The sequence below is a fragment of the Trachinotus anak genome, unplaced genomic scaffold, assembly GCF_046630095.1.
Source record: "Trachinotus anak isolate AG129_WGS33_773 ecotype Australia unplaced genomic scaffold, CSIRO_AGI_Tana_v1 ptg000013l, whole genome shotgun sequence".
In the NCBI taxonomy this organism is placed as follows: Eukaryota; Metazoa; Chordata; class Actinopteri; order Carangiformes; family Carangidae; genus Trachinotus; species Trachinotus anak.
This window is the reverse complement of record NW_027273864.1, coordinates 8,408,411-8,426,180: the sequence shown is the minus strand read 5'-3', so window position 1 is coordinate 8,426,180 and position 17,770 is coordinate 8,408,411. Positions and strand designations below refer to the sequence as shown.

The 17,770-nt window shown below is 41.6% G+C and overlaps 1 protein-coding gene across 3 annotated transcripts; it reads left to right on the top strand.

Moving 5' to 3' along the window:
• The first annotated feature begins 244 nt into the window (after window positions 1-244).
• sfmbt1 (Scm like with four mbt domains 1) lies at window positions 245-17,702 on the top strand. Of its 3 annotated transcripts, none has more exons than XM_071495124.1 (21): window positions 245-666; window positions 4,743-4,800; window positions 4,901-4,995; window positions 6,015-6,258; window positions 7,149-7,237; window positions 7,983-8,235; window positions 9,350-9,447; window positions 9,637-9,738; window positions 10,074-10,233; window positions 10,412-10,494; window positions 11,406-11,532; window positions 12,249-12,362; window positions 12,552-12,594; window positions 12,700-12,764; window positions 12,861-13,000; window positions 13,235-13,344; window positions 13,775-13,950; window positions 14,473-14,651; window positions 14,775-14,999; window positions 15,458-15,586; window positions 15,779-17,702. In XM_071495124.1, exons 2-21 carry the CDS (start codon window positions 4,776-4,778, stop codon window positions 15,917-15,919), a joined length of 2,598 nt encoding a protein of 865 aa, XP_071351225.1. In that variant the 5' UTR covers window positions 245-666; window positions 4,743-4,775; the 3' UTR covers window positions 15,920-17,702. The 3 variants fall into 3 exon arrangements, with proteins under 3 accessions (XP_071351225.1, XP_071351223.1, XP_071351224.1); XM_071495122.1 differs by having other exon boundaries at window positions 247-666; window positions 12,697-12,764; XM_071495123.1 differs by lacking the exon at window positions 245-666 and adding an exon at window positions 726-1,111 and having other exon boundaries at window positions 12,697-12,764.
• Window positions 17,703-17,770: the final 68 nt, after the last annotated feature.

Sequence of the window (17,770 nt, the reverse complement as noted above, 5' to 3'; positions counted from 1 at the left end):
GAAGAGAAATTAAGCAACTCGAGGTCATCTTCAAGAACACGGTATATGTACAACTTCGTTACTGAACGAATGGCTTTTTCGTGGCAAAAAAAACCCACTCCACTTATCGAAAGTGGGTCGATGATTTGTGCAATTAATTCCAGCTCAACCATTAACTAAGTGTTGATTCTGCTGGGGATAAAAGCCTTGAACGACTGATCAGTTTCACCCCATGTTTACAAGAATGAAGGCAGGCAGAGATCCCTCTGCTCTTTTTCTTTTCTTTTGTTCGTCCTACAGACATTAGTCTTGATTCTGGTTGTGTGATATTTTATTGTGTGTGTGAAGATGGAAGTCAGTGTGATGTAGCCGGGCTCAGAGGCATATAGGCGGCAGAACATGCGCAGTGGCCATTTGTGCCATATTGGAATGAGGTCGTGAACGAGAAGTGCGTCAAGCTCGTGAGGCGCTGCCAGGGCGACACCGGAAGTGCTGAGGTTTCATCCTCGAGACGAAAAGCCCCACCGTTGCCCCGGCGACAGAGGGAACGTCCGCTCTTCCAACCGTTGTATTTTGAAACTTCCAACCGGAAGTCCCCGTTTTTATTCCCGTGAGCTTAACATCGCTGCCAGCGAGCAGGCGGAGAGGAACGGCATCTAAAAACCGACTTGGAAAAACTACTTAGCGGTAAGAGGCGAATTTTGCGACTAAATATTCACATACTCTGTGTTGTTTGTTACAAATTCCTAACGGTGTTTTGTATTGTGGTGGTGCGTTCGTCTTTTTTCCCGTCTCTCAAAAAGATGAGTCGGGTTCGGTCGAGTGTAAGCGCCCTTATTGCTCGTCAGCCTGCTCTTATTGCTCAAGCCGTGACGTTCAGTAACTTGACTCGGACACAGGCGATTGTACCATGTGTCCGATGAGCCTCACACGACCGTTATGCATTTAGGACTGCGTGTGTTTTTATTAGGCAGCGGTCGGATCATTCGCTTCATCGCTGTCCGTCATGTTCCCCTCAGAGTGAAAGTTGGACCGTGGGCGCTGTAGTGTCTCTCTGCAAAGCCATCGCGTTAATGGCCCATCTCTGTTTCTGAATGCTGCGGTCAGTCTGTGCAAGCGGTGCAGTCTCAAGGTAGTTCCACTTCACGAATTGTGTGGAAATTTCCAGTGAGATGCCCTCGAATAACTCCGTATATTTATAATGTCGAAGTCTTATATAATGAAGGTTGCACGACCTCAGCCGATGTGTGTTTCTGCGTAGCTCTCACCAAATAGGCTACATAAACTCGTGTGTTTATAAAGGCTTTTTGGTTTTAGTTTTTTTTTTTTTAAGGTCTGATAAACGGGGTGATGCTCGGGCTGTCATTTTGTTGTCATATTCCTCGTTGACTTATTGCAACCTATTTTTTCCTCTGGCTCTTAACTTCCCTATTGTGCAACTTGAGTGATCCGCTGGCAGCGCTGCTCCAGTTGACGTGCCGCTATGCAATGGCAACCAGCAGCATTTTTGTTACTGAATGGGCCAGTTGAACGAAATAGTGTTGTTATTTATTCGTGCTGTGTGGAAGAAATGTGGGGTTTTGTTTTTTTTTTTTTTCTTTCAGTGCTGCATCCTGTTTGGTCTCAAGTTATACAGCAGGGCAGGCGGAGCTGGTGGATTACCACTGAGCAGGCCAACTCTTATTTGTTGTGTTTCAGTGCAACCCCTTGTTGCCAACCATAATGTCCATATTGAGGCCTTTAAAGTTATTTAAATCACTTTGGGAGTTAAAAAGCAGAGGAGAAACCTGATGGGAACCTCCACTGTGCTGCATAATAGTTTAGTTCTCAATTCTATCATATCATTTGCAGAAGTGACGACTACTTCAGCTTTAGTTACCAACCTTTTTGGGAATCATTGCAGCCAAATAACAAAAAGACATGTTTTCCCACATACCTATAGGCCTATTGTGCTATTGACCCATCAGCCAGATGGGGTTGGTTTTATGGTGTTGAGACATCTGTAGGGGAAATTTCTGCCATCACCTGAATAAAATGGAGAAGAATAACATTTTGTTTGTGTAGAGTTGACATATTAAAATTCATCAGCAGCATCCCTTTGCAGAAACAATGCCCCTGTTTAAAAACAGCAGACTTCAATGGAACTTCTTTCTACTGAAGAAATGTTCTGTTCACTGAAAAGTCTGTCGATTGTTTAGAGTTTGTTGAAAGACACAATGTTGCTGAATTTTTTTAATGCAATTTTCAATGCTGTGAGCGCTGCAAACAAAATTCAATTCACCTCCCTCATGTTGTGGCAAAGGCAGAAATATCAAAGACTGATGTGTCAAAACCTGTATCCATAAAACCGAAACTACGCAGTATATAGCTCTTTGAAAGTTAGACACTGATACGGGTAAGTGAGACAGTGTGGTTGTGTAATTTGGTTGAACCATCTCTTTAAGCTTTTTAGCGCTACAAATTAATTACACTTCATGGTAACAGTGGAAATGATATCAATAAGTCCTTTTCTGAAAATAGGTTTAACATATATTAGAGTGTGGACACGAGCAGGAGGACATACTAATTTTCCGCTACATTACTGCTTGTAATGTAAAGTCATCTACTGGTGATCAGCAGAGTGCCATTAAATAGTGTTTGGGGAAATGTTTCAGTGCATAATTTCATTTTATTGAAAGCTGACTTTGATTTTATTTCATGTACAATGTGTGTGAATGTATATTTTGTCTGATTCCATTTCCTGTCCAGGGACCCCAGGTTCAGGAAGGCTTGTTTAGAAATGCTCAATCGCATGCTAAGTGAATATGATTCAGTAAGCGCTTGTATAGAGTGTAACGTGGCTTTCAGTTGTGTGTGTGTGTGTGTGTGTGTGTGTGTGTGTGTTTGCGTGTTTGCGGGGGTGTGTGCATATTTAGCCCTTTCTCTTTCAGGTTCAGTCAGAGTCTCGGGTGGTACAGACAGATTCAGGCAGACTGCTGATAGCTGTGGTCCTCACAGACCATTTACTGTATATGAAAGAGGGGAAGTTGCTTTTCTTCCTGTGCTGTTCTACAAAGTTAAGTGCTGCAGTCAATAAAGTCGGAGCGAATATTGAAAGCTTTCTTTAGTTTTTTCGACAGTCGTCAGAAATGTTGCAATCAGAGTGTCACTTAGAGGCATTACTCAAACACAGACACAATTTTATGCTTGTGAGAAGGACTGCGTCATTTTCATTTTGTTTAAATTGAATCAAAAATGTTCACAAACAAAGAAAAACCCTGAAATTGATTGGAGAAGAAGGTCCCGGGAACTGAAGTAGAAACAGAATCCACTTTACCTTGAATACATAAATGGCCTAATATGTAAAAATGTTGGCATCAGGTGTTGGAATATAGCCTCTTAACTTTAGCTCTTTTTTTCCTTCACTCTTGTGCTAGGAGTGTGACCCCCAGGGACAATGAGGCCCTCTGGTGTGTGTATGTATGTGTCGGAGGGAGGGGGAGAAAGACAGAGGGTGTCTGGGGCAGGGTCGAGGGGTGAAAGGCGGCGCTGATCCCAACAGAGCACGGGGGTCGCGGTGGCAGTCCGGTGGTCGGGAGGGGGTAGATTCTGATGGCGGCCCTGGTTTTAATAGAGACGTCAGACGTGACAAAGACGAGCCTGACAGGCCAGCTGAATGGAGCTGCTGTGACAGAGCAGCTATCTTCAGCATCCCATACAGGGCTCTCTTCACTGTTGTCACAACCAGCACTCCCTTCTCATTCACGCCATCTCTCTTGTTGCGTTAACTTATTGCATCAGCTTTTCACAATGCTGCGGGTCAGTTTGATGTGTCACAGTTTGATGTGTGTGTCCACATTCATGTCAAGGCGCTGTTTGAATCTTTACATCGGGGCAGGAAAAGGTATTAGACTACGGTTTTTAAAAGATAAGCCCTAATGAGTTTCACAAGTAGAGGTGAGGCTGGATGAGATTAGCATAGTTTAATATATTTCCCCGATCACATACCATCTGGTGTGTTGCTTAGGTGGTAGCCTGTGCTGCCCTAATGAACGGCAAATATGCAGCATGTAATTTGTGATTTTATTCAGCACTTCTCCAGGTTTGTATTGACTGAGACCAGGACCTCATAGAAGCCCCTGAATATTAATGTTGTAACTGAACCAAAGATTTGTTATATCAACAGCTCTATTATCAAGACAGTCCTTGATTTTAGATGCCTGAAGAATTTGAACAAATGCAAATTCTTATCATTTTGGCTTTGAAGCAGGGTTTTCAAGTGAAAGCTGTTGAATTGTCGTTCTTGAGTGTGGAGCGTGGCTTAAGATAGTTTTTTTTCCTGCTGGATAGTGTCACGATTGCTGGTTTATAAATAAAAATTTGAATGCTGACTTGTGGTATTTTTGTTTATTTTTAGTAACACATTTTTTTTGCTGTTAGATGTCTTGTATTTTAAGTGGTGTACTGTAGCCAGCTAGAGTAAGACCATGATTCCCAGTTCTTTGTGTGCCTTCTTGCTGATACAGTTTGGCTTGTGAAGTGCTGAGCGGGCCGTTACAAGCCAGCGGTATCACCTGTCTCATTAAGCTTACAGTTGTTGAAAACAGTAGTGAGCTCAGAGATTATTGATAAATGTTGAGGTCTACGGCTGTGACTGTGAGGTGGGTGGCTCAGTGCAATAGTTTCATTTCCATGTTTTCTTCTCTGCGTCACCACAGTTTTGGACCAGTACTCATTCATTTACTCTCACAGGATAATAATAATCCTCCTCTGTTCCTCCACAGAGCTCCTTGTCTTGGCCTTGAGGGGGCACCAGCATGAGTCGGGAGTCACTGGAGTCTGGTAAGAACTACTCTGTGAACAGCTGCGTGAAATGAGTAAGATAAAATATTGGAAAGCAGTTTGGAAAGGAGCAATGTTTTTATGTGTGTGTGTTTTCCAGATGGAGACTCTGCTCAGGATGTGTGTGACTTCAACTGGGATGACTACCTGGAGGAGACTGGAACCGTGTCTGTCCCCCATCACGCCTTCAAACATGTGGGTGCTGACAACCCTCCCAGCTAACACACATCTCTGGATAAGCTTCTGCCAGCTGCTCATAATCGATGACTTAGCTTCTGTGTAAAATGCTTACCAAATTTCAAGCCAATGGTATATTGTTTCAAACCATGTATTCAATCTGAAACCATGGCTCACGTGTATAGAATGTGTTTGAGGGTAAAGCCCTTAGTAGTGTGTAAAGGGGTCTCTAAGAAACAGTTTTAACACACATTTAATTTAACACATTAACACACAAGTCACTGTAGCGTCACCAGTTGTAACAAAACTTCTACAAGTAACAGTTTTAAAGGACCCATGTAGAAAGTGAGATGATGTCTTTTTTGATCATAAACAGGTGAAGGTGCTTTATTAACAACACAACACCATGTGGTCAGCAGGCTAACAAGCTACAAGACGGAAAAATGTCAAACACTGCACAATCACTTGATATGAGATCATTGCACAGCCTTCCCAAGGGCTGTAATATTAGAGACCAGTGGTTAAAGCTTATTTTTTTTGAAATACAGAAACTTTTTAGTCCAAATTGGAACATGTGTTCATCTCATTGTCATTTGCATTTATATTTTTCCCAACCTACAGTAGTAGGCTACAATCCATTACATGTGGTTGGCCTGCATCACTCAGAAAACAGTCATCCAATCAACAGAGGGGCTAAGAGACAACACACAAATCCCTGTTCTTACTAGAGCTCCAGACAGAGGTGTGAGAGAGGAGACTTAAAATATGTAAAACCACAAATATATCTTCTTATCTTCAACACATAAAACTAAACATGTGTATAACATGGGACCTCTCACACTTGACTCCTGATGCAAACTGGCAGGTTGGTTTAATTGGAATAAAAGTCAATAACAGCATAGAGTAAAATTTCTTTTCTTTTCTTTTCTTTGTGCACTTTTGTTGGTTTTTTTGTGTAAAACTGAAATTGGTTTAACTTGAACTCTTTCATGACATGAGTGACTCAATGTTTCTCTGTTCTTCTGTCCCTGTCTCAGGTGGACCAGGGTCTACAGACCGGGCTGACTCCGGGCATGAAGCTGGAGGTGTGTGTGCGCTCAGAGCCCAACGGTCCCTACTGGGTCGCCAACATCATAACTACATGTGGCCAGCTGCTGCTGTTACGCTATGAGGGATACCAGGATGACCGGCGTGCCGATTTCTGGTGTGACATCATGACGGCAGACCTCCACCCGCTGGGCTGGAGCCGCCAGCACGGCAAGACCATGAGGGCCCCTGAGGGTGAGGCATGGCTGGGGTTGGCAGGGTCTGTTTCTTAGTTATGAGACGTAATGTTTAAGCTGTAATCCACCTACTGACTGTCAAGGGTTGCATGGTGCCTTTCCTGTAAAATAAAAAAATGGCTGATGTGCAGAGGATCAACAAACAATATTCATAGTTTTATTTTGTAAATTTGACAAATTGCAGATGTCAAGTTTATACATATTTCTATTGATATTTTTGTGTAATTTCACACCCTGCTTTAGGATTTGTTGTCTTTTTCTGAGTGCCTCAGGAACAGATGAGCAGCGGAGAAGTCACTTAGTTTTTCATATCATGCACATGTTGTCAAAATGCTATTTGATGGTGGAAATCTACTTAAGTAATTACACTGTTGTTCAGCATAATGAGGAGTAATGAATGTATCTGTTCTCCCAATACGATTCTGCTCCAGGTGAAAATGCTTGTATTTTGCACCTGATGTTCTAGTTTCATGGCTGGAAAAATGACAAGAGCGTCACAGTTTTTGATGCTAAGTGCTGAAGCAATTTTGGTATTTTTATTATGTAAATTGGTAATTAATGCCACCCTATATTACCACTTAATAACTAGATATATTAACGTATTGAAGCAGAGAAATATTATGGAATGAAATACCAGAGCAGCCAAAATACTTGTTTACTGTGTTCTGGATATGGTCGCTGACAGATAACACAGAAGCACATTGTTCACGGTATGAAGATCCTATTATGTGATCATCTGTTGTTTATGATGAATTCCTGTAGTTTTTCTTATTTATTAGCCGACGCTGAGGGAGAATGGTCAGAGTGTGTTGTGTTTGTGGTGTTTCCTGAGCCCTCCTGGTTGTTTGGTGAATAAACTAAACGCTGTATGTATGTGATCTTCCTCAGGTGTGCGTGAGAAGCACCAGGACTGGGAAGCTCTGCTGGAAAGGGCGCTGGCTGAGGAGTGCAGCGTGCCTGCCAACCTGCTGGAATTGGTGAGGCAGGGGAACAAAGCAACTGTCCTTCTTTAGAATACATTCACATCCAGGGTGTGGCATTAGCTTTTGTCTGTCTCTGTCTGTGCCATGAACGTTGTCCTCTATCTGTACTTATATGATTCATCTGACAATTTTAAAAACACATAATGCCATAAATAAAACAGTTGAGGTTGTAACAATGAAGTCAGACTTTTCCCATTATTGTTTAAGTGGGGAGGCAAGTTCGGTAAATACAGCTGACAAGAAAAGCACCAAGTTGACAGTTTTACCCTCAGGTGATCAGAATCGTGACTCTGCAGTCTCCACACACACACACATGCACACACTGTACAACTGTCATGTCTTGTTTCACTGTTGTTTGTTATGTCCTTTAAACTTAAATCTCCAAGCATATAGCTAGTTTGCAATTCCCATTTTGAAATGGCAAAAAGACAGGACTTAAAATGTCAGTTGGAAGAAATGTGGACTTAAACTGAATTCGATTTTATATCTCTTCTGAGGTCTGGCATGTATATCCAGCCTGAAGTCTACAAAACCCAAGGCTCTGAGCTTTTGTTTACAGCACCAAGGCTTTAGGAACAGCCTGTGAAATTCTTTAGAGCCATTAGTTTGCTTTCAGTGACCGTGCTTCAGTTCTGCCACTTAGTCATGCAGTGCATTCTCTCTCAGTACAAATTCGTTGCCTTGCCTAGGTGTGTTTTCATTTGGGTTTGTCCCCCACCCCCCATCCCCAACCCCACAGCCTCAGCGTGGTAGAGACCCAGTGGAGCTCCTGTGTGCAGGCTGCTACGTGGAGCTTCAGGACAGTGCTGACTCGGGGCTGGCCTGGGCTGCTGAGGTGGAGGAGAATGTTGGAGGGAGGCTGAAGCTGCGCCTCGTGGGCACTGAAGGCCTCCCGGACACACCCGCAACTGTCTGGCTCTTTTACCTCCACCCACGCCTCCACCCACCAGGCTGGGCCAAAGAGCATGGCTGTACCCTCAGGCCTCCCTCAGGTCAGTGGCACTGACACAGGTCAGATTTTATATGTAGAAACAAAAGGAAGAAAGGAAAAATTATGTCTAGATCTTTGCTGCCAAAGCAGGCATGAGTAATAGTTTCAGATGGAAGGACACAAGGAAAATTCACATGGACTGGTTACATATCCGTTTGTATAGTATAAGCGTATTATTGCCTATTACACTGTCATTTATGTAGAGTCACTGCATCGCATCCAATGTTTTACAACTAATTATTCAAAAAAACATCATATTATCCCATGTTTACTCATACTTGCTCAATCAGATCTGTCATTTTATTGTATGCATTCACATTTTGTGCAGTATATTAACATTTTACTTTGGCAAGTGCATAGTGAAGAAAATACACTAATATTCAAAACGTAATGGTATCCCACTAGACCTTGAAATAGATTTTCCATGCAGGATTAGATAGACCATTGTTTTCAGGGCCACGATTTGCTAATACTCTTCAAGTGAATAAAGTTTGTTAATATGCAAGATGTAAGAAGCACCGCAGGCTGTATCTCTTTACTGACAAAGCTGATCCACCTTCTGGTGCCACTGCAGCTAAACCCTTATTGATATTTAATTTCCGGCTGTTATTGCTAAAATTGTAGGGTTTTTTAATACCTGATACCCCGCTTTTGCAAGTTAATAACAGAATCTAGTGAGCACTAAAAGTAATGTCATAATGTTAAAGGTAAAGTCATTGGAAAAATATAACGCATTTTTATATCCAATGAAAGGTAACAGCCAGAGTGGAGCCTTATTAATTCTGCACATTGTCTTGCTAATAAGGCCACCTGGAACCTAGTGCCCTGTGTTAAGAAGTTCGTGTGTTTTGTGGTTGTGAAATTGTGGAGGATTTTTTTGCTTGTTTAATTAGTTGTGGGGACCTTGGAGGGTGGAGGGGTAGATAAGAACAAGATGACATGCAGTTAGACACTCAGATATACAGGTTTGATTCATTCAAATAAGAACGTGTGCAGAGTAAAATTCAAATGGATGTTTTAATTTTAATATGCCATTGATGATTAATTGATGCTGCAGTCATCAGGAAGTCAGGATTTGCTCTTCAGCAGCTCATTTGTGTGTTTGCTTGTGTCAGATCTGTTGGCACTGCGGACAGAGGAAGAGTGGGAGGAGGTGAGACAGAGGATCAGTGACCTGCCTCAGGATGAAGCTCTGACTGCAGAGTTCAGTAAGGTACTACCCACCCTGCTCTTATTTATGCCTCCTGACACAAACATTTCTCTGTTGATCCGCTAGTTAAGATTTGATAATTATGCATTAAGCAAAGAGTTGTGACATTCTCCTCCAGACTGGGTGCTGAAACATTTCTACGTGCTGAGCATTTGAAGATGAGTGTATGTATGTGTGTGCTGTTTGTCTCAGGAACAGCCTACCATCGCTGCTCATTGTTTCAAAGAAGGGATGAAACTGGAGGCTGTTGACCCTGCTGCTCCTATTTCCATCAGGCCTGCCACTGTCACCAAGGTAACAGACTTTCCTATCAAATCTGTCTCTGCTATGCTGCAATGTTTTTCCTCCTGTTTGATATTTATTGGCCTTAGATTTTATGCTTTCTATCTTCATTACCAAACTGTCTTTACTTTGTAGCTAGGATTAGTTCCCTACATGCCTCAGCATGGCTGAAACGCTATTCGCTGGATTTCAGAATTTAGCTGTTTAACCACTAGTCCCAACAGATCTCCTTGACTTTGCAATCAGCTGGACACAGTCTGTGGTGTGACTCAGAAAAACAAATCAGATGGTGATTGCTAATGACAAATGTCTGGAAGTGTCCCAAATTGACTTCCTCTGTTCTTCAGGTGTTCGATGAGCAGTACTTCCAAGTGACGATGGACGATCTTTGCGGTATTGAGGAGTCAGAAGCTGCAGGGCGGTCCTTCCTGTGTCACAGAGACAGTCCAGGGATCTTCCCTGCTCAGTGGAGCCTCAAAAATGGGCTCTCTCTCACCCCCCCACCAGGTCTGCTCTGTCAAACATTGTTGCTTGATAACCACTTATTTTTATCAAATATATGTGATATCAGAGAGTAAGGAATGACAGTGATTAGATCATGCTTCTCTCTCCCTGACTTAATTTGGTTCCTTTATTTGCCCTTGTTTATCTCTTTCTGTCTATCTGTCTTCTTCATCGTGTACAGGATACCAGGGTCCAGACTTTGACTGGGCAGATTATCTGAAACAGTGTGAGGCTGAGGCTGCTCCTCAGCATTGCTTCCCAACTGTAAGTCAACCTACATTTTACCCCTTTCACATCAGGTTCACACTGCTCAGGCTTTAGTATTAAAAAAACACAAGCAGTTCAGGATCAGATGCTGGTTAGACTCATACTTGTAACATGAGCTGTGCAGTGAAGAAAAGCTAATAACCAACTCGTAGTGCATTTTGTCTTCTCCACAGGTCATTGTCAAAATGAAATTTAAATGTGATTTTTTTTTTTTTTAACACTAATATTATAGTAATAATATGTTGTTTTTTTATTGATCATTTTTAATTGTTAGTTGTTGTTGTTATGTGGATTGTGATTTTTTTAATGAAACAAAAAAAATCACCTTGTATACTGTATCATGTCATTTAGATTTAAAAAATCAACAGTAGAAATTTCAAATTTTCCAGAGCAGCCTTTAAATTTTGATGTCTACCATGTGCCGTTTCTTGTGTACATAGCTTAGCACGTGCACATTGCAAATCACCAGGTTTGGTGCGGCAAGAGTTCAGGACTGATCAGCCTCATGTTAGGAAACACAGGTTGAGCACAGCTTAGTTCAGTGCTCTGTCTACAGCAGATATGTTCTTTTTTCAACCTTGCAGCTTTATACAATGAGAAAATATATCTACATATACTGCAATCTCTGCTGGAATATTTTTGTTGCTGTAACATCTGCCTATCATGAAAGACAACATGTGGGAAATGAGACTGCCTGTTTGAATGACAGATAAATCAAATGCTTGTGCTGAAACCATGTTTCTGCAATGTGATGGTTTGTTAACAGCTGACCCACTGTGACTTTTCTCCGCTTTATCAGAGAGCGAATATGTGGCGATTTCATAGTGGATCAAAATCACACAACATACAAACATCCACGGCTGTGAAATAGCTCTCACAGTTTTTTCCCCTCTCTGTTTACCTGCCAGGAGCAGTGTGACCACATCTTCAAAGAGGCCATGAAACTGGAGGCTGTCAACCCGTTGTCACCTGAGAACATTCATGTGGCAACAGTCACCAGGGTCAAAGGGCAATATATTTGGCTCAGCCTAGAAGGTGAGATAGGGTACTGACAGAATATGTGTTTATTTTAGTAGATGAAAATAGATAGAAACTTCTGTGCAGTCCAATAGCACAGACAATGGGACAATGACGTGTCGAACATTAACCCATGTGCATCTAATCTAAATGTCCAGCCTTCCTAGTTGAGCAGGTGATTTTCTCTCTTCAGTGGAGAAGACAGGAATGTTAGAAACCGGGATAATTGCACATTACATCCAGTTCATACGCACAATCACTGTTTTCATATAGTTCATAGAGAGACACAAATAAGTATCACACCCCTCAGACACAACATGTTAATATTCAGCTTCTCATTTCAAAGATGATAAAAACTTAATAACTTAAAAACCTAATTTGGTGTTTTGTCACAGATGATCTTCCAAGTGGAAGCAAATAATTTCTGTGGTTTGTTTTTCCCTTATTACAAGACATTTTGATGTTTAAACACTTCATACAGAACGATGTCATTTGTTATAAAAAGAATAAGTAAGAATATGTTTTGTCTTTGCACATTTAAAATACAATGATGTGTGTGTGTGTGTGTGTGTGTGTGTGTGTGTGTGTGTGTGTGTGTGTACACTTGCATTCATTTACAGAGACATAATGTTACTTCTAGTGGCTCTAGCTGAATGTAGTGTGAGACATTTTTACCGCTGCTCGCTGTGTATTAAAAGGGATTTCCTAGAACCTCTGTGTGTGTGTTTGTGCAGGACTAAAGCAGCCGATGCCGGAGCTGATAGTTCATGTGGACTCCCTTGACATCTTCCCTGTCAGCTGGTGTGAAACAAATGGCTATCCACTGGTCTATCCCATCAAGCCCTCAGGTACACAATGTGTGGAATAAGTCATTATGGTGGACTGTCATGGTCTTCACTCATCTGCCATAACAAGACTGTTACTAATGCTGTGGTGAACATAATACAGTCTTTTTTTTTATTTTGCTCTGACCACCAAATTAGTGACATATTGTAATAGTGTGACTGGGCACACATGAATCATTCCTTGTTTTTCAGTTGAGAAAGAGAGGAAGATTGCTGTGGTGCAGCCAGAGAAACAGTGAGTACGGGGGGGGGGGGGGGGTATTGACTGGTTTATTGGTTTGAATGGACGGAGTCCAACCACCTTTCAACATCTGACTCAGTTTTCATCTCTTCACAGCAGAACACCCCCGAAGTCTTCATCTCCTGATGCTGTCAAGCAGCAGATGGCCAACCAGTCGGAAACAGGTGAGTGGTGTGTGTCAGTGGAGGATCCCAGGCTGTAATATATTATCTCTACTGACTGTGTGAAGTTGTTGTATCTCATTGCGTGTCCACGTGCAGGGCAGGGGAACGGGAAATACTGCTGTCCCAAGATCTACTTCAACCACCGCTGTTTCTCAGGACCTTACCTTAACAAGGGACGCATCGCTGAGCTGCCTCAGTTCATCGGCCCTGGAAACTGCGTTCTTGTGCTCAAAGAGGTGAGATGGCTAATTTAGCTGTTTACTACAATGTAGAGACCAGTAGCGGCTGTTGATGTACTACCATCAACATTTTCATTTGTTTAGGATAATGGAAGTCTGGTCTCAAAATGTGTATGTTGAGTTTTTAATGTTGAAAGGCTACACATAGCACCACTAAAGAACAGCAGACCTCACCGTCCAACCTGTAACCAACCTATAAGTGTTGCATTTCTATGCATGTCTTGTATCAAGGTCTTGACTCTACTGATAAACTCGGCGTACAAGCCCAGCCGTGTGCTGAGGGAGCTGCAGTTGGACCAGGAGAGCCGCTGGCAAGGCCATGGAGAGACACTCAAAGCCAAGTGAGTAGAAAAAACCATTTAATCCTCAAATCAAAATTCTCTGCTCTTTAGAAAACCCGTAGGAATATCACAAGTGTTCACAGCTGGCCTATTTTAGGACACATGCAAGATTAAAAACGTACTTAAATACACAAACGGGAATAAATATCTAGACACTGGAACCTGGCACAAGCTCCTGATACTACAGTACAGCAGGGATTTAGCTTGTGCCATGTGGGTAACTTTTATGAGAGATGTTGTTGGTTGTAACAACCTTGTTTGATCAAACATGAACATAATAGGAGCTTAAGTGAGTGGGAAGAGTTAGATACATTTTGCCTTATTGTCTTGAAGGCCTACCCAGCATTTTTTCAGCTTAGTATTCTGTGGAAATATGAAAGATTGATCACAGTGGGTTCACTGTTCAACATTGCTTTTCTTCAAATGTCAGGTACAAGGGAAAGAGTTACCGGGCCACTGTGGAAATCGTCCGCACTGCAGACCGTGTGGCAGACTTCTGCAGGAAAACCTGCATCAAGCTAGAGTGCTGCCCAAACCTGTTTGGACCTCGGATGGTTCTGGAGCGCTGCTCTGAGAACTGCTCTGTCCTCACCAAGACCAAATACAGTAGGTGGTTTACACAACTATAGATTGTAGATTTATCAGATTATCAATGAAGAAGTGAACATAACAGCTAATGACTGACTATCGGTGGGTTAGAACTATGAATACTTGCTTGTCAGTTGTTCATTCAGCACAAAAGTTATTTTTTCCAGTGAATAAGCAGGTATGTGTGTGTGAGTATTGGCATCTCTGCTCTATTAGTCTTAGATGTGTTGATATGTGTACTGCAGCTGCACCACAGTCTTGGGGTTAAGAAACTGATGCAATTTGAAAGCAACAGAAAAATGATTACTCTTTCTCTTTTGTCTCTTATGTTTTCATATCAATCCAGACAGCACATACTCTCCAACAGCCTATTTAACAATACTTTTCCCATAGAGAATACATGTATAAAGGAGTACACGTTAAACTCAGTTTGATCGCTTAATTTGGCCTCACTACAAAATTCCTGTCTCTCTCAATAATATATAAAAATCCTTTAGACATTACAGATGCAACAAGATAAGCCTGTTGTCTTGTCTGTAGCGTATTACTATGGTAAGAAGAAGAGTAAACGCGTTGGCCGCCCACCCGGGGGCCACTCCAACCTGGAGGGTGGAGTGAAGAGAAGAGGGAGGAGGAGGAAGAGGAGGAAGCAGCTCTTTGTCCATAAGAAGAGACGCTCTTCAGCCTCCGTGGACAACACACCTGCTGGATCTCCACAGGTAACACACACACACACACACACACGTTCTTCATTAAGCATCACTTTAAAGGATGCATCATTGTTAACTAACATTGTTACCTCTGGTTCTTACTTTTATTTTGTCCTTATCTTTGTCTCGCAGGGCAGTGGAGAGGAAGAGGATTTAGACGAGGATGACTCGCTGAGTGAAGACTCTGGCTCAGAGCTGCAGGATGATCTCCAGGATGATTCTGAACAATCTGTTGGGAAATCTCAGCCCACAACGCCGTCCCCCTCCCCACCAGCAACACCAAGGCCCACACGCCGACGCCGGAAACCCCGCTCACCCTCTTTCTCTGATGATGAGAACCGCCCTCCCTCACCAAAAGTAATGAAAGAAAAAACAACTTTTGCAGTATTTATTGCCCAAACACAAAATTCCGAAAACGTTTCAAAATATTTATCTTCTGGTATTTTTATAGCAATGTTTCCAAACACTATACCTGTAGTGAATACTGTAGATATTCCAGCTCGTAATAAATCTTCTTGCACTCTCCCCCATTAAATATAACTTGTTGCTCAGCAACATTTTCAACAATGTTTCCACCACTTTATCCCATTGTCCTGCTTCAAAGAAACAAATTTCTCTCTAACTGCTGTATCACTGTGACCTGGAAACTTGGCTCAAAACAAATCAACAAGACTCAAACAGCCTGTGCTTCTTTTGAGAAAGGTTTTGGTCCGATAGCCCTCTTCTCAGGGGTTAAAATAGGCAGTGAGCCTTTCCACTCCAGCTGGGAGATCTCCGAGTCTCTGTCTGACTCACCCTGTCTTGTGTGTTTATAGACCTCAAAGACTGAGCCTCCTCAGAAGTTGTGTTTGGACACCAGCCCCCTGGAGTGGAGCGTTACTGATGTGGTTCGCTTCATCAGGACCACTGACTGTGCACCTCTCGCAAGGATTTTCTTGGATCAGGTAAGAAATGTTCACAGACTTAATGGCCACTCTAGATGAGAGCTCACTCCACTCAACTGCAATGAGTACAATTACACAGTTGTACTGTATCCACAGTCACACATCAAAACATTTTAACAGCTTTAGAAAGTTGAGCCAAAAACAAGCCATATATAGAAAATGCATCTCCTATGAACTTATGTGTGTTTGTAGGAGATTGACGGACAAGCGCTGCTGCTGCTGAACCTCCCAACAGTGCAGGAGTGCATGGACCTGAAGCTGGGACCCGCCATCAAGCTGTGCCACCACATTGAGAGGGTCAAGCTGGCATTTTATCAACAGTTTGCTACGTAGCTGATGGGGAATGACGAATGGACATGATTACATCCTGTTCTGTGTATTAATCCTGTGAAAACACTGTATTTTACCATTTTGACTTTTCTTACACTGGACATCCTTTAGAATCCTGCATATACCACATCGTGTCAGGCAAGCATGAACATAAGAGGGATGAAGCAACATTTTCCTGGTTCTTGAAGAAAAAAAAAAAAAGCAAAGAAGAGATGCGTTGGTTGAGAAACAGTTAAGGTGCCCTTTAGGAAAGCACAGCACAGGGGAGGACTGAAAGAGAAGACTAAAAGGCACTTCTATACCATAAATAAGTGTAAGAGCCTTAGTGAAGTCCAGCTCATTTTGACTTTAATCTAATCCATCATCATGGACATGCTTTTAAGATGAAACAAATTGGTTTCTAGGCATGTTTTAATAAGGCCATTTTACTTGTTTTTAATTGCAGTTGTGTCTTCTGAGTGCCTTGGTTCTTTCATTTCCTCTTTGTCATAAACAAAGAGTGACTGAGCACCAGTGCTTAACTCCATTGGTCTGTTGTGTCCATTCATGACCTCTAGCCTGCCCTGCTGTCTCTAAAAGGGGAATAACACTGAATCAGGGCTTTTACTTGTCATACTATGGCCCAGAATATTTGGTATCTGATAGTCAACATCTGTCATTGTTTGCTGGAGTCAGAAATGAGGTGATTCTGGTGATTTCACACTGAAATCTAATTTCACTCAAAAGATTATTTCAACATTTTTAGTGCAGGTGAGGGTGCACACAGATTATGACAGCCCACTTACATTGAAGCACTTAAAAACGAACATTGTTTTTCAGAAAATCAGTTTCACGCCAAAAGCTCCAAGCTGTATCTTGAAGCACTGGGATCCTTATGAGATGATTGGGCCTGTTAATTTAAACAATTTAAATATCTACACACAGATAAAACTACAAGTTACAGATGAGAAACACAGTTTGCAAGTGCACCAGAAGTATCATTAAACTATATTTACAGATTATGGTAGATTTGAAAGAAATGTAAAACTGATTCATTGCAAGACGAGGGATTTGATTTTAGTGTGAACACTGGACACATACTGTACTGACACGTCTGCTTAACAGATGTAAAAGGGTCCCTCATCTCAAGAAAGTAAATTGCTTTCTTGTTCAAGCTTCTGTAAAAGACCAGTTTACAGTGCAAGGATTCTGTAATGCAAGCACAAGCAAAACCATGTACTGTTGGGTGGTATGCAAATATGACGGTGCATGTTTGTATATATTGTATATAATCAAATATCTTCTAGTGCAACAGGGTGATTAGAAAAAAAATTTATTGAGCAATTAACTTTCTGCAATGAGCAACGTTAAGCAATGAGCTAATGTTCTAAATATACAGTATATTTGCACAGAATGAGCCTTAACTCTCATATGGGGGGTATGGTTAAAACAAATTCAGCTACAATTGATATGAGCCATTTCGTATCATTGATTAGTAATTTTTTTAATCAACTAATTAACTTAATGGGCAGTTTTAAAGCAAGAGGATACTCTCAAAAAATGCTTTTGTAAATCAGTTGTTCCTCTTTTTATCCGTTCCAGTAGTGAGATTTTTTTTTTTTTTTTTTTTTTTTGTCATGTGCTTCATTTTGTGTGAGAAAAACCTCCGTGGGTATTCGTTTACTCATTTGCTTGTAGTTACTGCAGTACTCAAAGCAATGGGGCATATTTTTATCTCATGTTTTAAGATTATTACTGCTATTTAAAGAGAATTCTGCAATAAAAATTAAAAAAAAAAAAAAAAAAACGGCGAACAATGAATTTTAGACGTTTCCTGGCGTTTGTCCTACAATTCCCAGCATGCAATTTGTGTAT

Excerpts from the sequence above, each read along its gene's own strand:
- sfmbt1 (XM_071495122.1), top strand. The coding sequence starts at position 4,776 with ATGAGTCGGGAGTCACTGGAGTCTG. Across the intron at positions 6,259-7,148 it reads GACCATGAGGGCCCCTGAGG|GTGTGCGTGAGAAGCACCAG; the intron begins GTGAGGCATGGC and ends GATCTTCCTCAG. Across the intron at positions 12,363-12,551 it reads CTATCCCATCAAGCCCTCAG|TTGAGAAAGAGAGGAAGATT; the intron begins GTACACAATGTG and ends CTTGTTTTTCAG.